Source organism: Aspergillus sclerotioniger, assembly GCF_003184525.1.
Source record: "Aspergillus sclerotioniger CBS 115572 chromosome Unknown BO94scaffold_11, whole genome shotgun sequence".
Classification (NCBI taxonomy): domain Eukaryota; kingdom Fungi; phylum Ascomycota; class Eurotiomycetes; order Eurotiales; family Aspergillaceae; genus Aspergillus; species Aspergillus sclerotioniger.
In genome coordinates this window covers 339,987-364,174 of record NW_020291001.1, presented here as the reverse complement: position 1 = coordinate 364,174, position 24,188 = coordinate 339,987, and the positions used below count along the sequence as shown (strand labels likewise).

The window sequence follows — 24,188 nt, the reverse complement described above, 5'->3', positions numbered from 1 at the left end:
CGTTGGGAGGGTGGATCGAGGCATATGTCAATTTCATTTGTGTGATGGGGATGGAGGATGTGACTGGATGGGGGGTGGCTCGGGGCGAACCTTCCGGTGTACCAGAGTTAATACACAGTACGCGGTAGGTAGATAGAAAAGACTCGACTCAACTTTCCAGAGATAAGGGGGAAATCGGGGGCTGCAGATCTCTCGAAAACCCAGAATTTCATTGTGGAAGGAAAGAAGAAAGATATTGATGCCGCATTGTTGCTATTCCTGGCTCGATCGGCCTGGCCGAGTCAGTGACCGTCAGTGATGGTCACTGATGGTCACTGACCACCACCTGACTGGCCGCAGTTTGCCGCCGTGAAAATCTCCGGTGGGTGTCAAATCAAAGCGCTCCCCCTCCAAGACACACAGACCAGTTCAAGCTCGAAGCTCCCTCCTTATGGAGTCTAGTCGACTGCGGCAATTCAGGCTGGCACTGGCACTGACACTGACACTACTGACACGGTTAGAACACAGGGCCAACATGCTTGGCTGATGCCTGCATCTGCCACGGCAAATGGTCGGTTCAGCACACGACGGTCTTCCCGCTATCTCACGCCACTCGCCTCCATCTCAACCTGTCAAGCGATACCGTTGAACAATCCCAAGCCTTTGATACCACAGTGCGTACCAGTCAAAACCGCCGTAGCAACCAGAGTGGGCCGGGGCATGGATTCCTTCCACTATCTGTTGCCTCTCCCCCAATGCCCTCATGGCTGTCTCCAGCCTGGTCGAGCATCATGGCTTTTGTGAGATTATTCGCTAGCCTGCTCGTGGCCTTGCGATTTAGACAGACTCCAGGATTGAGACCGTCGATAACAGAAGCCGCAGAGACCAAGAAAAGAAGGGGATCGAGAATAGGAGAAGTGCCTGGGCCAATGATCATCCCGGTCACATCAGTCCTCGAATCCGGTCCCAACGTCGATCGCACAAATCGCGCCAGGATTATCTGTGATGCTTTACTACGCTCTCTAGACGGATCGTTTACCTGCGAATCGGGATGCTGGTCCCCCACTCCGCGCGATGTCTCCCTGGGTGGACCAGAGTTGCAGATGGTCCAGATCTATTCCTGGCAGGGCGACTAATTAATACAGGGCCCGTCCGGATGCCCTTCTCTTCTTCCCTTCCCCATCGCTATCGTTCTTTTTTTTTTTCTGTGTAGCTGGTCTGGTTGTTCGATTCTACGCCATCGTATGCAGTTCCTGCATAGTCTTCCTTTTATTGAGCCGACGCTCTCTGACGTGGTCGTGCAGCCCCAGCTCGACTGGTTTTAATTTTTCCTCCTGCATTATTAGCCACTGTGGACTCTCCATACTGTGGCGCAGCGCCTGCATAGGGTCCTCTTCAGTCACTTGTATATTTTTATCGTCTTCTTTCCAGAGCTGCAGGCTCATATCTCCTTGACGGCCTTGAAATTAATTATATGACATTTGCTCCGCTAGATGCGACCACTCTATTCTTGAGCTTTCCTCCATCCGTGGTTCCTGGCTCCTGGCTCCGTTCTGAATAGCTTCCTTTTCCCCACCGCTAGATACCCCGCCACGCGGTTCCCCTCCAATTTTCTTATCATTGACCAGGGATCTCTTACTCTCGCAGCTCGCACAACGTCCTGGCACGTTATGAAAGGGTAAGTGAATCCCAGTCTGCAGTATTGGCTCCATGGGAAGCTCACGACCCTATCGCTGGTAGCGTTCTCATCAGCTATAATTATCACCAGACGGAATGATTTCCTGCCTACCTCGTCTCACTCCCATCGCTAGATCGTTGGTCTTCGGACTGAAGCTGGCGGCTGGAGCCAGGTTACACTATGGCGTCGCACAAGTCTAATGGCGGTCGAATACCCCGGTTGAAGGATGTCGCCAGTCAGTCCCGGAGCGTATCGTCGCCTGCGATGTCCTCATCCCGCTTTTACGACCCCCCTGCCCAGCTATTGTCTAGGCCGCAGATTCCAAGATTTACGAACGCCTCGACAAGGGCTATCCGGGCGTCATCGGTGTCCAGCGCAGAGGAGACCCCCCACAGTGTCGCACAATCCAACCCTTCGAGAATCCCGGCCGGTCAGAATGCTCGCCCACCGATACCCCCGCGAGCAACCACACACCCACTGCCTCCGACATCCCTGCATCTGATTCCAGATCCAAGCCCGCCCCAACCCTACCACATGGCTGCTGAACCCCTGAGTGCCCCTGGGACGGAGAACCAGACCCCTGCCCCCGGTCGACCACGCAATGTCTTGCGGAGGAAGGCGCCGACGATCGGTCAACATACAGCACAGAATAAGCCAGACTTGGAAAGATTGCGACCCGAGAAGCTAAATGTGATCATCCCGGATTTCCCTGCCATTGGCTATACTGCAGGTACCTCCTTTCAGCCCTCTTCGAGTCAGGAACTTTCAGCATCGCCAATGGCTTCGGAGGATAATCTATCGAGCATCGTACCGGAAACTCAGGCCCATACCGGTCCGAAGGAACTTGCAAGCCTCAGGACTATTGTCAATACAAAAAACCTACCCCCTCCGACTCCAATGATTCCCTCCGCCAGTAGCCCTTCCACGAGGTATTCTGAATCCCCCGGGGTGTGGAGTAGGACCTCGACGCCCACTACCTTGTCTTCCTACTCGCCGGGAATCGTCCATCCTGCCAAGGGTCCTCGTCTGAGGCAGCCTAGCCCATCCCAAAGTCGACTGCCGGTTTTCTCTCAAACACAGCAGCAGAGTGCTTCGAGTGATCGAATGGTGCCAAGCACATCACGGTCTCCCCTGTTGGCTCAGAGCACAGGGTCAAGGGTGTCGGTTACTGAGACCGAGGCAAAGCAGTATCTGACGAAGGCCAGTATGATGAACAACACATCCAGCAGTCACCTGTCGCCTAAGGCATCCACTAGCAGCACACGACGGCTTTCCAACAAGGATAAGTCAGACTACGAGGCAGCTCCGACCGTAGAGGAGAAGAAAACGTCACGAGTCGTGTCTCAGAGAGCTAGGGTACCTGCAGACTTGATAGGAAAGCCCCTTGAAATACCAAAAAGGCCGACCAGACAAGGGACTGATCAGTTGGTATTGGATCCATCGCCTGTGGTAAAGAGCAACATACCACCCAAAACAGTAGCTGGCCATAAACGTCGAGGATCGACTGAGAAGTCCCCCCTTCCTGAGAGACCTCCAGTGTTGAATCGATCCGCAACCACCTCAATCGACTCGCTGCATTCAAGGACCCCCTCCCACATGACAACCCGCATCCCAACGTCGCCAGAGCTATCGCGAAAGTCGCCTCGACCCTCGGTCAAGGAATCAAAATCACAGAATGCTCCAGCACCAGCAAAATCACGAGCCTTTGGCCTCTTCACTAAGAGATCCAAGCCGGAACTGGATGTACAGAGTGATGGCCGTTCAGCTCGTAAAGGTCCAGCTGCTGGGACGGGCCACGAAGGTTACGGAAGATATGCGCAGCGCGGTCGCAAACCAAGCATCAGCAGCAGTACTACTCGAGCAAGATCAACCAGCACGACCAGAAGCGGTCCGAAGTCTGTTGCCAGCAGCAAGGGGAGTGTTAGAAGCCGGCCTGAGCTGGAGCTCGACGACTTTCTGCTAGAGCGCCTGGAACCTGTGATCATCAGGGGCGGGAATATGGATGGAATGGCTTCACAGAGAAGACCAAGTGAGCAGAGCACAAGCGGGTTCAGCACAGCATCTACTTCAAACTTGACGCAGCGGTCTATAATCTCCGAATCTCCTGGCTGTTCTACAGAGACTCTGGCCAGCTCCAGAGCATCCGCAGACCCGGGAGAGTCGACCAAGGATCTAGGACGACAGAAGTCTCTCGAACAGCCGAGATTCACAAGTGCTCGCCCACAAGAAGGCCCCAAAGCGACACAAGCGCCTGCAGCTCGTTCCATTTCTGATTTACATCAATCAAATCTTGGAGTTCGCACTACGCACCCTCAAGCCTCAGGTGGCATGCAAAGCCCGCAGAAGCAATCTAAACGTGGGCTGGGGCTGAAGTGGAATATCTTTCAGAGAAGCAAAGGGTCTGAGAAATCCGCTGGCAAGACCTCGACTCCTTCCGCCCCCCAATTGCATGCCAGAGTAGCTCCGGCGACTGTGCATCGGCCTGTGGCACACTACGCGTTGATCGACATGGACTCTGACCCTCTCGAGGAGATTGTTCACAACGTTGAGAACTCACCACCGACTGAAGACGACGATATTAGCTCGCCAGTGGAAATACCAGCTGCTTTGAACATAAAAAAGACACCAGATTCCATCCTTCTGCCTTCGCCACCAAAGCTGCACGATGCCATCTTTCATGATCAGCCTCAGTCGCCGAAAGTCTATTTTAACAAGAGCTTGGTGCCCCAGAGCCCAGAGAAAAAGGTGGAAGGAGAGCGTCAGAGTCGCCTGACGTCCGTCGGTCGCATCCCACGTGTGGTTTCCAGACGTGAGAGGCCACATAAGCCAGCGGTGCAGTCGTTCTCAAGACCATTTAGTGTATCTCAATCACCTCCGTCGTTGACTGCTTCGGTCGAGAAGCATGGAGATAGTTCATTGTCGCCCATATTCACCCCGGATGCTCAACAAGCCGCACTTTCTGAGAAACCGTCTGATTACAAGTTCGATCTGACTGATCCTTTCAAAGATCTCCTGAAGGGTAGCGTCCTCGACTTCATCGCAGGCCCTTACTCCAAGGAAGAATTTATGACATTCTCACCTAGAAAAGACTCTGTGCTATCGACTTCAAGTGGCTCCGAAAGCCTTACTGCGGTCACGGCTGTCATTCCAGAACCAGAATCCGAGTTGATGGAGGATGAGATATGGGGTGAATACGATGACTTGATCGACCACGTTCTTTCTCCGCTATCGACAAGCACAATTTTTGAGAACCAATCGGAGGTAGATCAAAAGCTTGAACTCGCAACAATGGCTAGCAAGGCTCTTCAAGCGGAGCTGAATGGGCCACCAGCGATGCCTGGTCTGTTTGAAAAGCCCGCGGTGGAGTTTACGCCTTCGTCGCCGCAATCTAGCACCGGTTCTGTTCGGCTTCGAAGGTCCAGGATCGCCGCAGAGCTGCATACGTCCATAGGCCTTTCACCCCAGCCTTCGTACAGTGAGATCATCGCCAGCTACTGTGACGATCGAAGCGAGGGCAGCGCAGCGGAGAAGGAGACGAGGGACAAGTTGCTGCCACCAAAGCCATTCGTTGAACAGCAGTCTGGATTACTCAGTTCGCCAGCCTTGAATTCCTCCCCAAGCTTTGAAATTGTTCGACAGCGCAACACTGTCCTCTTTGATATCGCCGAGCGCGACCGAGAAGGGCCCACTGCCCACACCAATATTCGTTCTGGATCACTGATGACCAGCCGATGGCTGTCTTTCGGGCGAGTCCTCTTCAGCCCTGCGCATAAGCGCGCCAAGAGCTCGGACCCAGAGCGTATCCTGGTGGTTGATGGACTGGGCAACGACGACTGGTCTTTTTACTGCGCCTTGACATATCCAAACGCAGAGATTTACAGTCTCAGCGACGGGCCAAAGCCGACTGCGTCCAAGCACCCTGAAGCATGGCAGCCACCGTCAAACCACCATACGATCCATCATCCGAGTCTTGATGATCAGCTGCCATTCCCACGGGCGTTCTTTGCTGTTGCAGTTCTGCGATTTCCAGCTGCCTGTTCTGAAAGGGCCCAGGATAACATCATCTCCGAATGTAAGCGCGTGCTTCGCGCGGGTGGCTATCTGGAGATGAGCATCCTGGACCTGGACATGGTGAACATGGGAATCCGCACCCGCAAAGCCGTGAGGAAACTCAAAGAGCGGACATATATATCCGACCCATATATCAGCCTCAAGCCTGCAAGCGATAGCATTCAACGCCTGCTAGGACGACACGGGTTCGACAATCTCCGAAGATGCATGGTCCGGATTCCCGTCGCCGGGATGATCGTCCGATCATCAGCGTCCTCCACCTCGACTTCATCCTCTGATCCGTCCATCCTACCCGCACCAACCTCCCCATCCACCACTCTATCCCCTCTCACGGGCTTATCCGCCGCCGCCAAAGCAAAGGCCAAGGCTCACGGAAAGTCCTCCTCCAACGACACCGACCTCTCCCTCGGTGATCTCCTCTCCGACCCTTCTCCCTCGCCCTCCAACGATGAGTCCATCCGCAAGATCGTCACCAAAGTCGGCCGATGGTGGTATACCCGATGCTACGAGATTCCCGTCCTCCCAAACGGCGACGTCGCTCTCAGCATCTGGTCCGACAGGAAGATCTTGCGCGAATGCCAACATTGCGGCACGGGCTTCCGCCTATGGATCGCGTACGCACAGAAACCGAGCGAAAAACGACGAACAGCAAGTGTTTAGTCTGATGCTCGCCTGCCACATTATCACATTTTTTCCCGTTTACGACTGATATGATATGACTTATGATAATGCTTGTCGCATCCATCCAACAGCCACATAGCAACCAGCTCCGCCTATCTTCCCATCAAATCAACCTATGTAATGATTACTCTTACGATTTCAAGCAAGGGCAAGGAAGACAAAAGATACTTAATTATTAAAATGATACCTTGTGCATGTACTGCATCTCTGGTTTGATTTGATATGGTTTCCTCAAAATCATCATCATCCCCACTATCACTCACAATGAATGATAGTAGTTACCTTTACCTTGGGGCGGTTGTCTGAACCATTTATTCCATCTGATTTGACAGTCAATGGTTCCTTGGCGTTACAGAATTTTCTCATTTTTCTCCTTTTTTTATTCCAAACTTGGATATGTGTATTCCTTTCTTCCTCCCTCCATGAAGCTGGCTTAATGGGTGGCATTCGATTCTTTTCCATTCCGATTCTGACCATGACAACAATTGAACATGACTGTATCTGTGACACCACACTTACTTACCCACCTACTTACATTGGAAAAAAAATATTAATTTATTCATTCCCTCGGATCCGAATCCAGGCACCAGGATTCTCTCAAGGCAGACAGACACATGAATCATGTAAATGCAGACCCAACCAAGCATAAGAAGAATTAAGCAATGACCGTTAGTGACTTGCCCTCCAGCCAAGGACGGGGGGGGGGGGGTCTCTTTCATCATGAAACGTCAGCCATCTGGTTAGTTAGTTGGTCAGGAGTAAGTATTTGGACAGCGGAATACATCACGATCACGAAATCGTCCAGCCACTGAGTCACTATGAGATCAGGTCAAATGGATCGAGGGAGTGGTTTCTGGGGTAGAAACATGGAAAGATACCCCTGGGTTTCGAATTCATTGTTGCCGCTGGTGCTGGGAGGACGCGTGGATTCTAAGAGTTCTACGATATTGTTACTTTGACTGTTGCTATTTATGTGGGATTGCCACCACTGAGCGAGCAAGGGGGTATGTATACTTTCAAAATAAGTGGCGATGGAGTAGAAGGCAATGTTATAGGTAGTGAGGGAGGTGTGGCTGTGGCGATGAGGTCTAAAGTACTGAAGATCCAAAGGTATGAGTACTTGCTTTCTGGACTACGTCGGGATGTTTTTCCTTGTGTGTTGGATGCTCGTCTCATGTGTCAGTAGGAAAGGGGAAGTCATTGGTTAGTGGTCCTTCCAGACAGTTCTGGAAGACAGATAGGAGGTGGAGGGTATGCACTGGCGCAATGCTTACTCTTTGGATTTATGCATTTGATTTGTGCCACACCTTTTCTCGGTCGCTCCTCACAGGTCGAGTTCCATGGCTCGTGATCAGCTGTGAGAGGGTGGGAGGTGCAGCCTTGGATCTGTGGGTGCATAGGACTGGAACCGCCGCGGAGAAGGTTCGATGCAGCGGTGGTTGCACATGGTTGTGAGTTGGCAGACCGGGGTATCTGAGCTGAGCGATTCGTACCCCGCAATGTCAATCACCCTCCATTACATTTGTAAAGGGTGAGAAAGTGAATGAGTTCAACGAGAACCAAGTGCTTGACCTCAGTGGTCACTCGTTCCTACCCGCGTAGGCTGCACTGGGTCCCAATAATACTACCCAATAACACCGGCTCCGAAGAGGGGAAACATTAGTTTGTTTTCTCCCATTGAGGGGTTTCGCGCTCGGACAGTGTCTAGTCCGCGTCAATGGCATGTTTGCCATCCCCCTCACCGGCTCCCACTGGCTAGGATGGTGTCTGTGCTCCACGAACCCCGGTCCAGTGGCATTACTACTCGGGCTTGTGCGGCGGAGGACTAACACCCGGGCTAATGGGGCCTTTCCACCAAAGTTGGCGTCGGACCATCCGATATCTAGAGATGATGCGAAGTGAAGAGCGGGGGGAGAACATGGCTACCCTCTTAGACTGGTTACGGGCGCAGCTGTCATGCGTACACCACCGATGTTTGTAGGGCGCCGTGGTGTGATATGGAACCGCCCGGGGTATCGTATGCTGTGCTATCGCCCGCTATGGCTTGCTTAGACTATTGCGGATGCGAGTGAGCCCTAGGTAGCATCGATACCTGACATGACAGCCAGATTTCCAATGCGCGCATGGTATTCCGATCGATCCGTGTTTGACAGCTTCCATGTGCGCCATACTGATGCTAGATTGACTGTACTTGCTCACCTGCTCACCTTGTGATAGAATCGTGTTTGACGCCTCTGAGAATAGACAGACAGCCGCGCACTCCGATGTGAATTGCGTGAACCGTTGCACTTGCACGAGGCACGAGCAGGTCCATCCGGAACCCCGCAAGACCCCTGGGCCAAGGGCCAACAGCTGGAACGCACGACAAGGTTGCCCTAGCTCGGTCTTGTCTTGTACCCTGGCGATCAACGATCAGATGGTCAGGAGCTGCATGGTAGAGAAACTTTTGGTCTCTCTAAGACTCTGCTACTGTCTGTTCAATATCGTGGCTGCAGGTGAAGTTACGGCCATCGGTTATTGATTATGTGGCATCCATGCCAAGTATGCTATTCTTCACTGAAATTGACATCTGACAGGTTATAGTAGAATCCTCGTGAATCAATAGCCGCCGCCGACTGACCGTCGCAAGCAGAAAGTTCCTGCATTGGGATGCACAGCATAGCCGTCCTGATGCCAGTCGTAGAGTGGCCGAGATTGATGATCGGTAGACCATTTTGTCATGTTCACGCAGCACGCAAGCCAGCTCGACGGAGATCGGTTTCCCCGTGGGGTCTCCAATCCAGGCTCTGTTCCACCAGCCTTCGTGCAGCACAGCATCTCCACTGCTCTCGAGCCGGAGCGCGGAGTTGAAGAGCTTGCGACGCCGCTATGAGTCGAGACCACAGCGGGTATCGGACAGGAGGCGGCCAGTTCGCGTGCTAGAAATCCCCGGTAGACCGGTGAGATAAGAGTTTCTGAATTGGCCCGCGAGCCAATCTGACACCCGTCCTGTTGCTTCCCCACCGGCCCCAGGTAAGTAGATACGAGGGGAGTATCCGTAAACTTCGCAGACCGCCTCCACCGAGATGCATGTCAAACTGGACCCGAAGTTTAACGGTGTTGGGGATTGTAGGCTGTGCGAGCATCGCAGAACGAGCGACGCAGCGGATCCCAAGCGCTGGGGCTCGAACGCGGGCTGGGGTGTCGATCAAGGAGCACGGAGGTGCTAATCGGCGCCGATTACCCGCTCGGGCGCTGGACCATCCGTGGTAGCGCCAGACGGAGGCAGATGCTAGAGATGTCAGTGCTCAAACTCAGCGACTAGTTTCAAGGGGCGTTGATGGCGTATTATCGGAGATGAGGAGGATGCACGTCAATTGCCTGTGAACTTTGGAGTAAGTTTCGGATAAGAAAGGCATTGTTGTTGATGCGATAGCGTCTCTGCAGAGTGCTCCATCCCCCTTTTCCTCTCCCCCTGTGCCGTGGTGATTGATCTAATTTTGTTGGTTGCGCGGTAGGCCATCTGAAAATAACAGATCCGTTAACAAGTGAATCGGTCGAGACAAAGACCAAACAAGCAATATAGATAGATAGGTGCAGGATGGCGGGTCAAGGCTGATTGCTCATTGCTCAGTGCTCATTGCTGAGAGGGAGAGAAGGCAGAGGGAGAGATCAACTCACTGACTAAGATGGGGCCGATAGCCTCGTCGGTGGAGGCTAGCGCCTTCTGCAGCTGTGGTCGAATGAGAGGCGCGCCATGCGGACCTCACGCGTTCGGGACTAACAGGAGCCCGAACTGATCGCTCCCGTCCGGCCAAGACCGGTGGCTTTCCAGATATCTCCCTCAACCACTGTCAACTCCTGCCTTCATCCAATATCCTCGCACCGACCGACCAGATCCTCCCGATTATGATTTCCGTCATGGTATTCCGTACCATTAATGCTCCCCCCCCCCCAATAAATTGCTATCCGCTGTGGCTTGCAGGTCAGTGGCGAATCAGACACACAGCCAATCGAAACCCGCAAAGAAATTGAGTTGAGCGATGGGCGAGGACTGGCCAGGGGGTGCCCCTGCCGTGCGGTGAGTCGAGCCATGATAAGACCGGATGGAGAGTGAGACAAGCGCCCGTTCCATGGAGGTCGTGCGAAGGGAGACGAGCCCATAGGTCCGTGGCATCGACTCGTCGCGGATTTCTACCAGGGAGCTTGTCCATCCTATGCACCGAGACCGGGGGGCACCGCAGATGGTCTCAGTGATGGGGGCGAAGAAAAGGAGGTCTAGCATCGATCGATCCGTAGACCAGCAACAAGTTACCTGTATCTGGTCACCGAGTTATTCCCCCAGACAGGAGGGGGAGAGGTCCACTGCGTCGCTATGGCCCGTTACACAGCGCTGCGACAACGGTCTGTCTGATGAGGATCGGATGAGAAACCGGAATTGCTCCATCTTCACTTCACAGGGGGGGGGGCGTTATCGTCAACTGCTATCTGTTCTGTCTCTATGCACGTTCGTCGCACCACAGTTGGAAGGATAGCTGCGTGTGTGCTTGGTTCCCTCCATCCCTCCCTCCCTTCTCTCTACACAGTACGTACGTAGGTGGGAGACACACAATGGTGAATAATATCAACCGCCCATGCGTTGCGGCAGCCAAGAAATGCGACGTCGACCAGGCCACTAAAACTCCCGACGCCGGAGCCAAGAATCAAGCGGCACCAACTCCATCCTTTTCTTTTTCGTTCATCAATTTCCTCTGCAGGATAGCGCGACACTCGGTTGGCCAGATCAAGGCAGCGCTGCAGCGAAATTTCCAATTCTTCCGTGGTCTGTGCAGACCCTCAGCGTGACGACTGACATGACTGCGCAAGAGTCTGGTCAAAGTCAAGTGAGTGAGGTGCTCTCTGGTAAACCATTCTTCTGATGTCATACTCGTGGATTCCTTGGAAATGGGATGTTGGCCCAACCAGCGCTAACTGACTAACTTGACTGTATCAGTCTATCTACTTCCGGTGTGGGTACCGCCGACCTAGCCGCTTCGGCCTTAGCCTCCGTGACCCCCTCGCGAATGAACAGACGGCTTCAAACAGGATGTTAGAATACACAGTAGATAGACATGCAGCCGAGCTTGCGAGTGGACCGACATGGCTGGGGACTTTTTTTATTTTTCTCTCCTTCTTATCATCGTCCCGAGCACAAATCTGCAGCATTCTATGCGCCACTTGAAGTATACCCCTCCAAGAAAGGAGGGAAAAAAAAGGGGGGGGGAACAGTCCAGAATCCCTGTCCCGAAAGTTTCAAAGGCGGAGAAGACGATGATCAACCGTGCCTCGTGCAAAGACAACCGGTGTCTCTCAATAATCAAAGCACATTAGATGTTGCAGCACAAGGGAGGGTGAACGTGCGCGCACTGGCGAAGCAAAGGGACCAATCTGCACTCCCCTCCTAGCGTTGCGCCCTAGGTGGTGCATCAGTCAATAATCCACCGTATTTCAGGCGAGGTTATAATTATATTTATAATTTATTATTATGACCAAATTGATAGAAGACAGATTAAAAATGATTATCCTCAGACTACTCATGTCAGACATCCGTCGCTCCCTACGATTAGTTCGGTATCCACGGCTCCCCCAACATCTCCCGCCTCTAGACCGTCGCGGCCTCTTTGGTGAAAACCACTTCCGGGACCGTTGGTTGGGCGGTGGCGACTTTTAGACTGGCGCTAAGGAGGGCCTGGAAGGCTGGAAGCAGCCTGGAGGAAAAGAAAGAGGGGGGACACTGGGGGTTACTGGGGGTCACTGGGGGTGGAGACCATGGTTGCCGTACGTAAACGGTACGGTCGGAGGTACCTTCTTAACTTCGGGGAACTGCTCTCAGTCCAAGTTCCCAACCCGGTCGGCAGAAGCCTTCAGGACCAAATTTTGCTTATCTGTCGAGATAAGTGCTTCCGTGGAACAGATCGAGTCAACTAATCATCTTTTTGATAAGCAGGTCTCAAAATGGGAATGGCTGACGGGAGCAAAATGGACATGGAAATCAAATGAATCAAATGAAATGAGATCAGATCAAAAAGGAGGTGGTCTTTGTATGGCGACATCGAGGGAAGGGCCCGGGAGGCTGCACGTATGCCTTGATCCTGGGCATTCCTAATAAGCACGTACATCATACTAAAGTAGCACATACAGCGTTACACACATACCGATAAAGACAAGGTGGACTAGAATACTCCGGACATGCAGCCTTGAAGATCACCTGCCCTCCACCTTAGCCACATGTATGTATCTCCTATCAATGTACTCCGTAAGTATGTACTTAGTTTTAGCATCATCTACTACATCGACTACATCAACTACATAGTTTGGTCTGTCCATGGTCGTTGCGATCCCGTCCCCATTGCTGGTGTCCCCTGAGGTGCAGCATGAGTGGTCTGAATGGCCTGAATGGTCTGAATGGCCCGCGGAGGAGATAGGAACAGTGTCAGATCAGCGACCAATGGTGCCATCCGGGCCCAAGGTACGGGGAGGGCAAGAATGCGATCGGGAGGCGAAAAAGCCGGGCAGGGTTTCAATCATACAACCCTCCATGATGGAACATGCTACAGGCCTCCAGGCAGGACCGAGATATCCATCCAAGGACCCACCGGCCCGGCACGCACTGACTGGTCGGCGAGGGATCGTCCCCAGTCCCAGACCGTTCGATCGCCTATTTTAAGTTGGTTAGCAGCGTCCCAGCACCCGTATTTACCGCTAATACCACCTCCGCCGCCGCCATCATCATCCTCTCATCGTCCCCCGTCTTGTTCCGGGTACGGCGGCAAGAGCAAGACTTACGAGTAAGTGTAAGAAGCAGTCATGGTTCCTAGTCGGAGCTTCGTATAGGTAGTAGCCATCCGGGATTAGGGCCAGGGCGATCTATCGGTCGAGCTAGGAGTAGCTAGCTAACTAACTAACTAAATTTACTAACGGTCGTCATCACGAAACATCGCCCCGGCATGACAGGCAGAACTGAGAGGGGGGAGGGGAGAACACCACCGGTGAAAGGTAAAAGGTGAAAGGTGAACAGACCTCTTCTTCCCCCATAAATCATACCTCAGGGGAAAACCAGCGACGAATGCCGTTGAACGGAGAGGGGAAATCCGACGAGTTTCTGCTGGGATTTGCCCCTCCCTGCGCAGAGGTTACCACCACTGACCAGCGCGTCCCGAATTTTCCTTGCCTTCGATCCTCTCTTGACGTCCGAGCTCCCTTATCAATATCATTCCTGGGACCATTCTTTTTTCGTTCCATGCTTATTTCCCTTTTTATTTATTTTTTCCCTTTCCTACCGTCAAGTGCGGCTCACCCTAATATTTTCTCCACCCGGTCTCTTCTTCTCATATACTCCATTGCCCATCCATCCTCACCCGTTTCCTTCGGATTCACTTCTTTGTATCTACTTCTTCCTTCACTCTTCAACTGCTCTTGCATTCATTTCCTGCTCGGCTTCTCCCCCTTCCGCCAGCTTCACCTTGCTTTTGCTCTTTTTTTCTTTTTCTCTGAATGTTTTAGTCCCCTTTCACCTTCCGTTTCAACTAGATGTCGAGCCCACAAGGTAAGTACCGTTGATCTACTACTATCCAGAATGATTTTTCCTTGTCTGCTTTTATCGCATTCCCATTCGCCTGCCTGGGAGGGAATGAAAGCTCTCGCCGCGGCGATTTGTGGCCGGGATCCTCGTCACTCTTTGTCACTCCCATTCTGTGCCACTGCCCGGGATTTGTCTCGTAACACCACCTTGTTGGCTGTATCCGCCCTCCGACCCCGGCTTTGCCTCCAACGCTCCTTCTGATACCTTGGGACATTCTGACATCAAAGTCACACCACTTTCCTCGCACCTGGCATGATCCTTTACTTCTTCCATACCTCTCCCCCCTTCCTGTGATGATCGCTCATGTACGAGGCAACCCTGCTGTCAATCGCATTTGCCACTGTTTTATATTGCTGTTGCTGCCGTAAACTCCACACTTGAACTAACGTGGGGATCCAGAATATATCAACAGACGCCGTTATTCAGGATCAGAAGCCTCCTGCTCATAATCGTCTTCCCTGAAACGAGCTCCACACTCTGTCAACCCCACCCAATTATAAATCTTTGTCCACTCTTGTGTCCGTTTACACAAGCAAGCCCGGCCGGATGCCATACACTGCGCCGTTGAAGACGTCGCCTTCCGCGCAGAACATTGAACACTCCGAACTCACCCCACAATCCTGTCCCAGCTCTCCTACCGCTGTCTCTCATAATCCACGGCAGCATCTACCTCGTTCTTACTCTTCTACCTCTTATGTACGAAGGCACCGGCGGAGCCCGTCCAATAGCAAGGTGTTTGTCTTTCCACCTCCAGACGGTCAATCCAAGGTGGACCATGACATCGACCCTCATGCCAGTATCCGAAAGTCACCTCCTCCCCTAAGCGATGCTGTCATCCCTCCTGGGGCCCTGATCTCACCTCCCGAGTCAGCTCCGAACTCTAGTGATGAAGAGTTGTCATACCCACCCCAGGACGGGCTCCAGCTGGAGAAACTGGAGGCTGCTGTGAGGTCCATTGAGCAAAGGCGAGTATCCTCCCCGGAGAGGAAGTCATCCGAGTTGCAGCCATCGTCGAGTATGGCCGCCATCGCTGGTGGCCCGGTTCAACCGCCACGACTGCCCCTTTCTCGAGAAGCTCGCAAGATATCCCACTCTCGCTCGGTTACAGAGACCTCAATTGACCGCAAACACGATGAAGCATTGACTAGCTCGCCCGAAGAGAGTGAGAGGGATGACGAGCCCCGGGTACGGCATCCCATGGTACGCAAAAAGTCGGGGGAGCTAGTGAGACCAGCTCTCCGCCCACCCTCGGCTCGACGGCGTCCATCGAGCATGCCTGGGACTCCGACCTACTCCAAGGCTGTTCATTTTGATGCTCAGCTGGAACATATTCGTCATTTCCTGCAGCTGGACAAACCTCAAGCCGTGAGCGCAGATACATCACCCGTCGAGGACTATGATGCAGCAGAAGAGTTCCCGTTCCGGAGGGGTCATCGGGACGTGCCCTCTTTTGAATGGGAACTTCGTCTGTCAAACTTCCCCAAAGACACCCCCTCCCGAGCTAAGCAACGCGTCCGATTGGAGCGCTTGTACCTGTCATCGGATAGGAATACCATGATTGGGGTTGTCGGGGTTGCTAACTTGGCTTTCCACAAGCACGTTGCCGCTCGGTTTACCCTTGATCAATGGAAGACCGTTTCCGAGGTCTCGGCAGAGTACAATGACGGTGCCCGTCGGAAGCATGCCCACGATGGCTATGATCAGTTTTCCTTCAATATCCGACTAGATGATCAGATAAACCTGGAAAAGAAAACCATGTTTGTCTGCATCCGCTACAACGTGGCTGGAGAGGAGTACTGGGACAACAACAACTCGCAAAACTATCAAATCAACTTCCACCGAATCCAGAAAGCGAGGCCGGAGGTCCGAACTCCACCCTCTCCACAGCCTCGTCCGGCTTTGCCTCGGAGCAGGAGCTTTGCTGGTTCTAACAGCCGTACGCACTCTGTGCCTCCTTCCTTTGATACCTTCTCTGAAATGGACAAGTACATTTCGTTTGGTAGTCCCCCAGTGGGTGGCAAGGAGGAGCCTCTGGCTGGTGATGATGATCCGCATGATGTTGAAGCAGTTGCTCCGATACGCCGCGACAAACAAAACCACCAGGCTTTTGGGAATCGCTATGATTTCGAAGCCTCGTTGTCTGCTGTGATGCGGACTAAACCCACTCATGATCGCACCACGCTGACAGCTCGAGCAAAATCCAAAGCGCCGTCGCATGGTGGTCCCGTCCAGGCCCCGGAAAAGAGGATGACTTCAAGGGGCGAGAACGCACCTTTAGCCAACAAAAGTGGTCCACCAACATGTGTACCAGACCACCGCAAACCCTCCACCATTGTTTCCGGCAAGCCACATCGCGAGTCCTCCGTATATAAGGAGTTGGTTGACAAGTACTGTTTCTTCGGATCTGGATCGATGAATTTCCCAGGCGGTGTTGATGGCCCTGTCACGGCTAGTGGGGACTGTGAACGCCGCTCGAGCTCTGGTAGCAGTTCTAGTTCATTGTCGCCATGCTCATCGCCTCGCATGGATGCAGCGTTTGGTGGCGATTCCCGAGATTCACCTAACGCTCCGTCGTCACCGAACCATATCGGATATCCATACCTACCGCCTCTACAGAACAGTTTCCTGAAGGAAACGAAGACTCCGACTATCATTCAAGGATGAGCTAAGCTGCTTATACGCTTAAGACTCAATCTTATGATTTCACGCGTCCTTTTCACATATTTACATGGCTTTGTGTTATTCGTGGTGAACGGCATTGCCATTCCTTTTTCTCTATGGAGCAGAACTTTCTGGATGAAATTGATCATGAGGTGAAATTTCGGCATCGTGGTGCAGTTATTTGATCCGACATGTTCACAAGGCGTGGCTATGAAGCCGCCTTTCTCCAATCATTGTCTTTACCTTTGTTGATGTACCTGCTTGAGTATAGATGGGATCCTTTGCGATGTGTAATAAACCGCGGGGTCTTATGTCGTGCTAGGCTGTACGTCGCTTCCTTTCATAAACATCAGGGAGGCTATCTTTTCCGTTGGGTGCGGCTATGATTGTGCTACAATAACGATTACGATTTGACGTCTTTTTTTCTGTCTTGCCGGAATTGCGGCTAATAGCGTGGTGGGTTAGTACTGAGCAGCATTTCTCGGGGATCGGGGGAGGCGAAGCATTCTCGACCGGAAAAGTATTCGCATGGAAGTGGTCTAATGCATTGCATCGTTGTTTTATTGTCTACGCTGCCAAGGATGCAATTTTGTATGGCGTCCGGAGCATACTTTGTCTACAGTGGGATTTCCTGTACTTGTTGTCTGAATTCTGCACGTGGGTTAAACGGTCTGTTTGCTCTTCCTGCAATGTTTCTGGTGGGGTGGTTATACTGGGTTTTCTGTATTTATGAGAGCTGTGGGTGGGTTAGGACGAGGGTATACCTACCCCGTTTATGCAATCGCACAGATTAGAATGAGGGGAGATTCTGCGTATTACTCTGTATAGTCCGTATGAAGTAGTCTGAATGGAGTGGAAGTGATGGGAAGTGCCATCCGGTCGCCAAGCCCCACGTGACCGTACCGCGGCCTTGTGGCCTGAGCCGCGCAGGCAAGAATCGGATGGCGCAGGCGGCGGGAAGAGGGCCAACCCGCAACGCCCGAAATCACCACCTCGAAAGCGGTCGTTCATAACGCCCTTTTTGACAGCCGCGTCCCGCCAATCAGGGCCCCCCATTGCTTTTGACCCTTCCAGATCACCCTCTGGGGCTTAGTCATTCACTCAAGGGGCAAGGAGCAAGATCACGCTCTCGCTTGCCGCCCCCCCGCGAAACCTATATAAACCGCTGGCTGCTCGTCCCTCCGCCACCTTTCTTCGCTTTCTCTCGACCTCTCTACTCTCAGCGACCGGCCCGACGCGTACGCCCACCATCACTTATCAACCACCATCTTTCTTTCATCTTACTTAATCCTTTTATCCTTCTAACAACATGACTGGACGTAAGTATTACTTGCTTTTCATTTCTTTGAAATAGGATCTCATCACCGCTGCCGCGGGAATGGATTGACGATGATGATCTTGATGCACCCCTTGTGACACGTGATCGCGTACCTGTCCGCCCACGCGTCATGTCGCGCCATCCCACCCACACTCATCAACCTCCCTTCTACCTAATCAATGAAAATCAAAGCATCACCATGCTAACCATTCTATGATTTCACAGGCGGCAAAGGAGGCAAGGGTCTCGGCAAGGGTGGCGCCAAGCGTCACCGCAAGATCTTGCGTGACAACATCCAGGGTATCACCAAGCCCGCTATCCGTCGTCTCGCCCGTCGTGGTGGTGTCAAGCGTATCTCCGCCATGATCTACGAAGAAACCCGCGGTGTCCTCAAGTCCTTCCTCGAATCCGTCATCCGTGATGCCGTCACCTACACTGAACACGCTAAGCGCAAGACCGTCACCTCCCTCGACGTCGTCTACGCCCTCAAGCGCCAGGGCCGCACCCTGTACGGTTTCGGTGGTTAAACAATTACTTCATCGTACCGTGGATCGGATTCTGCTCTGCTGGTCATCAGCTTAGTCGATAAGACTGGATGGACGGACGGGATCTGTCTTCGATTTTGTGCTTTTTGTTTTGGGTTTGAAATTTTAATGCTATGGGATCGGGGTTTGGGATGGGCTTTTTTCATTTTTTTTTTCTAAAACCTGCGGATTGGGATGGATTACATCCGTGGGTTTGATACTGATATCGATTGATACTCTGCTCGGTTATGGGATGGACGGAATGGGATGGAATCGTATGATGATTTTCAATTCATTGTACCTAGATGGCCTTTGGGGGTTTGATGGACAAGATAAATGAATGGATGAGCCGATGCTTTTCTCATCACATCTAGTGTCTTGCTCGTTCGACTAAACCGTGAGCTGTGAAGTAGAAAGTAAGACGTAGAAAGGGCTATATGCGTAGCTAGCTTCATAGTCTGACACCGTTTTGAACCGGCACAGCCCGAACCAACCCATCATGACCATAGGAACAACCATCGATTCTCCATAGGATACTCCCCAATCGCAACCCCTCTGATAATCCGACAGCGACAATGACGGAACCCTCCAAACCCCAACCTTCTACCCCCTAAAACCGAGAATTGAGAAAAAGGAATAATAAGACGACAATCACATGCCCCGCACAGTCCACCACCCACGTCTACTGTGTACGCACACCGCATGACGTAAGGGCCTAGAGGAGAGGAGCGCCCGGGACAATAACCTCGGTCGGGAACAAGCACAAGCAACAAGCACACATACATAATAAACAGGTACCCAACCTGCCATCTATCTAACGACAGAAGAACCCATTGTCTTTATATGTGTGGCCTGATGCATCCACGCCATGCATCACGTACCATGATAAATCCATCAGCATACCTGCCTTGATTGGGTTTCTGCCGTCGTTTGATCTGATCCCTTGATACATTATCTACCTTCTATTTATCTATCTATCTGTCTGTCTTGGACGACATCGCTGGGTTTGTGTGAATGAGTATTTGGGTTTGAATTGAAGGAAGATGTCGGAGTATAAAGTGTCGTATGATTCTGAGTTGGTAAGTCTATGGTGATGATGATGTCATTTCTTTGGGTTTGGATGGGATGGTGCTAATAGAGGTGTGTGGATGGGTAGGATACTTTCCAACTATATCATCGATATGAGGAGCCACGACGAGAACAAAAGGCCCGGTCGGTATTGAGTGGGCCTGCTCTGCCGGCACTGGGCAATGCTGTTGCTGGTGCGGTGGGGGCGGCGCTGTCGAATGTGGCTACGTATCCGTTGAGTTTGATTGTTGCGAGGTTGCAGACGCAGAGGAATAGAAATAGGAGGTCGGGTGAGAAAGGGGAGAAGGGTGGGGAGGAAGGGGAGGAATATACGAGTGTTTTTGACGCAGCGCGCAAGATCTACGCCCAGGAAGGGATCGGGAGCTTTTATACCGGTCTGGCGCAGGATACGATCAAGTCTGTGGCTGATTCGTTTCTGTTCTTCCTGGCGTATGAGTTCTTTCGACAGCGGAGGACCAGGGCTCGGTTTGGGAGTGGAAGGAGGAGCAAGCATAAGGTTTTACCGGTGTTGGATGAGTTGGTGGTTGGGGTGTTGGCGGGGGCGTTTGCCAAGTTGTTTACGACGCCGTTGGCGAATATTGTGGCCAGGAAGCAGACGGGCAAGACTTCTGAGGGGACGAGGGATATTGCGGCGAGGATTAGGGCTGAGAAGGGGCTGAGGGGGTTTTGGTCCGGGTATTCGGCTTCGTTGATCCTCACGTTGAATCCGTCGATTACGTTCTTCTTGAATGCCGTGTTGAAGTATGCGTTGCTTCCACGGAATCAGCGACAGAGGCCGTCTGCGATGGCGACGTTTTTGCTGGCGGCGATTAGCAAGTCGGTTGCTTCGTCGGTGACGTATCCGATTTCGATGGCGAAGACAAGAGCGCAGGTCGCTGGGGATCAAACGGATGGGGACAAGAAGGAGGAGGATGAGGGGATTTCGTTGACCCCGGCGATTATTAGTAATGTGGTGGCAATTGCGCGCACCGAGGGTGTTGGTGCTCTTTATGCTGGGCTTCCGGGCGAGGTTCTCAAGGGGTTCTTCTCACATGGTTTCACGATGTTGGCCAAGGATGCGGTGTACTCGGCTATCGTGAAGAGCTACTATCTTCTGTTGATGGCGCTTCGAAGGTATCCGACGCCGGAGGAGCTGCTGCAGCGCACCCGTGAACAGGCGGAGGAATATGCAGATGCTGCCCGTGAAGGTGCTCGTGATCTAGTGGAGAGAACCCGGAGTGGCACCGAGGAGATTCTGAGTCACCAGGCTGGCGGTGTGACGGTGGATATGACTTCAAGTGATACTAGTACGGGCGCAGAGATGGCGAGATCGAATGAGACGGCGGAGATGGTGGGGGATTATGTCGAGGAGGAGGGAGACGCAAAGGATTTGTATCATTGGTTCTGGGAGAAGGAGAAATATGGCAAGGATTGAGGGTATGTAGATTGTAGCGCGAGCCTGGAATAATGAAGATGTTCTTCAGTGGATCCGAGCCGCGATCGACCCGTGGGACGCCCGCCCGATTGATTCGCTCTCCAACCACCGCCTGTTTACTGCTTCTACTTTTACTTCTACCTCTACTTCGACTCTTCCTCTGCTTCTCGTATTTTCAGCTCATCCCTCCATCCCAGCAGCATCCTCATGTCGGCCGAACCACATCTAAGTCCCGGTCTAGGGGACCTGGAGAAGGAACTCACCTGCTCGGTAAGTGACCCTGTGAGGCTTAGGTGTGGGGGATTTGCGGAATGCGGTCTGCGTCTCCCCGCTACAATTCTCACCGTCCCTTGCTGGATCGACTAGTCCAATCTTCGCGGATACCCAAACCACTGGGTTGATCGGAAGCAGAGGATACACTAGTCGCGTGAGATCCTCCTGCGTGTGGATGCATACTAACACTCCCCAGATCTGCACAGATTTGCTCTACCAACCTCTCACCCTCCTCGACTGTCTTCACACCTTCTGCGGCTCCTGTCTGAAAGAATGGTTCTCTGCACAAGCTTCCCGTGCCCGGTCATCTGTCCGCTTCACCTGTCCCTCCTGTCGAGCGGTCGTTCGCGAAACCCGCCCTAATGCTACCGTCACAACGTTGCTGGATATGGTCCTGGCGGCGAGTCCCGACCGAGATAAATCGGCAGAGGAAAAGGAAGAGATCGCACAGAAATACAAACATGGGGATTCGGTGTTTCCTACACTGCCTTCGTCAGAACGTAGCGCTGCTGCGTCGGATGAGGAAGATCGGAGATTGCTGGAAGAGGTTCGGGAACTCAGTCTCCAGGAAAGTCGGGCCCGGACGAGAGCTACCGGTCATCGGTCAAGGCAGTCGTCCCGGACTCGTCGTACTGAGAGTACAGATGTGGATGGGTCACGACGACGACGAGAAGAGGAACGTGCTGCCCGACGACGGCCCGGGGACAATGTTTCTGAGCGTACCAGACGCATAGAACACCAGTCTAGTCTGCGGTCGTTGTTGAGTTTGTCGGATACGGAGGCTATCCAGGAGGAGATTTTGCGGCAGATCCTCGAAGAAGGGCTGCTGGATGATATTGATATGGATAATCTTGGTCCGGCGCAGGAGGAAGAGCTTAGTGAACGCATCGCTGATGCTTATCGGCGGAGGCATAGGTTGCGGGCACGCTCGCAGCAACGGCTGGAGGCCCCAGAGACGCGACAGGCGTCCTCGAGGTCTCGTGCTCGGTCGCAGTCGGTGCAGAGACCCCAGGAAGCTTCTACACAGAATGACTCGAGCCGGAACCCTCCTGTCTCGAGACCCTATCTGCTTGACCCGCTGGTGTCGCGCAACGGGGCTTCTGGTCACCAGAGGCGATTGTCGGAGCAGGGTAGCAGTCAACGACGGACATCCCCTGTGCGTGCGAATCCGGCGTCTTCGTCCGAGGTCACGCTGAGACCTGCGACACGGTCGTCCAGTGATGTGGTCGCTGAACGTCCTCGGAATTCGCAAGCTGCACGAGTCAGGAACGATTCTTCTACGCCACGGTCTCGACGTGCAACAGCGTCTGAGCAGAACGTTCCGAATATCTGGGTGGAGGGCACTAGGGAACGTGCAATTCGTCGCCCAGGGAGGTTGTCGATCGATTCCCCACGAGTGGTTGCATCGCCTGAGCAGAGTACACGCACTGGTTCCTGGCCAGCAAGTCCTGGGGTACCTACACCTGCAACTGCACCTGCGACTAGTTCTCTGGCAGCAGAGGTCGGCTCAGGCAGAGAGCCACGGTCCCGACCATCTTCGTCTCGATCCAATGCACCTCGATCGACCACTTACAGGGAGCCGTCTATATCATGCGACCAATGCGGCAAGCCTGACATCCAATACGATCTACACAAGAGATGCCCCAAGTGCAATGACGGTAAATACCACCTCTGCGCGAGATGCTATCGCATCGGCCGTGGGTGTCCCAACTGGGCAGGCTTCAGAGCATCTGCAGAAGCGAGTTTTGAACGAATCATCGCTTCCTCGAGTGGTCATTCTCAACCAGTGTCTGACTCTCAGCAACACATCCTCCAATCCTGCCAGTACCGCCGTGCCCCAGACACAGCCTACCGTTCGGACAGTAATGGACGAACCGTGACCACTGACGACCCCTCCCACCGAATGACAACCGGTTTCTTCTGCGACAGCTGCCAGTCCCCAGCTAATGACTGCTACTGGAAATGTAATCAATGCAATGAAGGCGACTGGGGCTTCTGCAACCGCTGCGTAAATCAAGGCCGGTGCTGCACACACGCTCTCCTTCCCATCTGCCGCATGACGCGCAGCCCGTCTTCCTCGCCATCTCCAACTGCCACCAACAACTCCCCATCTCGCTCTCCCGAAACATACAAGATCCTCTCTATTGCTACGAACTGCGACATCTGCGCCAATCCGATCCCAGACTCCACCCCCCGCTTCCACTGTCTTCAATGCAACGACGGTGACTACGATATTTGCACCAACTGCTACCTCCGTCTTGTGGCGATCGGCAAGATCCGCAAAGAAAACGGCCACAATGGCTGGCGCCGCTGCCTCAAGGGCCATCGCATGATCGTCAGCGGATTCGAAGAACACGAAGATGGCCAACGTCGTGTCATCGTCCGCGATTTAGTTGGCGGCCGGGCCCTCAACGACGACCACCTGCAGCCCTCCCCGGCAGCCACCCCAGTCACCGCACACTTCTCTCCAAACCACAACGTTGCCTCTCCCGAAGTCGGATCCGGCGACTGGAGCTGGAAAGAGGGCGCCGAGCGACGGAAAAAGGCCTCTCGCATGCGACCCTGGACGATTGGCGACCGCGACCGGGCCTCGGAACCAAGCACACCCATCGCCAGTCCCTCCCCATTCTCTCTATCCACCCCGGCCCTTTCATCGCAGAATGCATCATCTACCACCCGTCGATACCCCCCAGACGGCGGTGTCGGACTAATCGTCCATGCTCTGTGGTCCTGGTACCCCGAGGACGGCGTCAAAGACGAACTGATGTTCCCACGAGGCGCAGAAATCACCGAGGCAGAAAACATCAACGACGATTGGTACTGGGGATGCTATGCCGGGCTAACGGGACTATTCCCGGGCGCACATATATTCGTGGCCGGGGAGGTGGCGTAGAACTAGA

The 24,188-nt window shown here is 53.2% G+C and overlaps 6 protein-coding genes across 6 annotated transcripts; all 6 read left to right on the top strand.

The window, feature by feature from the left end:
• Positions 1-770: 770 nt before the first annotated feature.
• Positions 771-1,115, top strand: BO94DRAFT_545457 (uncharacterized protein; the record flags this gene model as incomplete). Its single annotated transcript, XM_025613238.1, has 1 exon — positions 771-1,115. One exon carries the CDS (start codon positions 771-773, stop codon positions 1,113-1,115), a length of 345 nt encoding a protein of 114 aa, XP_025468375.1.
• A 369-nt stretch (positions 1,116-1,484) lies between these two features.
• On the top strand, positions 1,485-6,533 carry BO94DRAFT_36416 (uncharacterized protein). Its single transcript, XM_025607190.1, has 2 exons — positions 1,485-1,657; positions 1,720-6,533. Exon 2 carries the CDS (start codon positions 1,838-1,840, stop codon positions 6,386-6,388), a length of 4,551 nt encoding a protein of 1,516 aa, XP_025468374.1. The 5' UTR covers positions 1,485-1,657; positions 1,720-1,837; the 3' UTR covers positions 6,389-6,533.
• A 6,823-nt stretch (positions 6,534-13,356) lies between these two features.
• On the top strand, positions 13,357-14,430 carry BO94DRAFT_36425 (uncharacterized protein). Its single transcript, XM_025607191.1, has 2 exons — positions 13,357-14,314; positions 14,409-14,430. The coding sequence occupies exon 1, from the start codon at positions 13,494-13,496 to the stop codon at positions 14,208-14,210; it is 717 nt and encodes a 238-aa protein (XP_025468373.1). The 5' UTR covers positions 13,357-13,493; the 3' UTR covers positions 14,211-14,314; positions 14,409-14,430.
• BO94DRAFT_36488 (protein phosphatase regulator GAC1) lies at positions 14,383-16,767 on the top strand. Its single transcript, XM_025607195.1, has one exon. It carries the CDS (start codon positions 14,556-14,558, stop codon positions 16,671-16,673), a length of 2,118 nt encoding a protein of 705 aa, XP_025468372.1. The 5' UTR covers positions 14,383-14,555; the 3' UTR covers positions 16,674-16,767.
• A 1,448-nt stretch (positions 16,768-18,215) lies between these two features.
• On the top strand, positions 18,216-18,515 carry BO94DRAFT_463852 (histone H4; the record flags this gene model as incomplete). Its single annotated transcript, XM_025608041.1, has 1 exon — positions 18,216-18,515. A coding segment is annotated over one exon (300 nt), but the record flags the coding sequence as incomplete, so codon positions are not given.
• Positions 18,516-19,668: 1,153 nt separating this feature from the next.
• On the top strand, positions 19,669-24,181 carry BO94DRAFT_464002 (uncharacterized protein; the record flags this gene model as incomplete). The annotated part of the gene is made up of 3 exons (XM_025608046.1): positions 19,669-20,981; positions 21,195-21,285; positions 21,485-24,181. Coding segments are annotated over 3 exons (4,101 nt in total), but the record flags the coding sequence as incomplete, so codon positions are not given.
• Positions 24,182-24,188: the final 7 nt, after the last annotated feature.

Excerpts from the sequence above, each read along its gene's own strand:
- BO94DRAFT_36416 (XM_025607190.1), top strand. The coding sequence starts at position 1,838 with ATGGCGTCGCACAAGTCTAATGGCGGTCGAATACCCCGGTTGAAGGAT.
- BO94DRAFT_36425 (XM_025607191.1), top strand. The coding sequence starts at position 13,494 with ATGCCGTTGAACGGAGAGGGGAAATCCGACGAGTTTCTGCTGGGATTT.
- BO94DRAFT_36488 (XM_025607195.1), top strand. The coding sequence starts at position 14,556 with ATGCCATACACTGCGCCGTTGAAGACGTCGCCTTCCGCGCAGAACATT.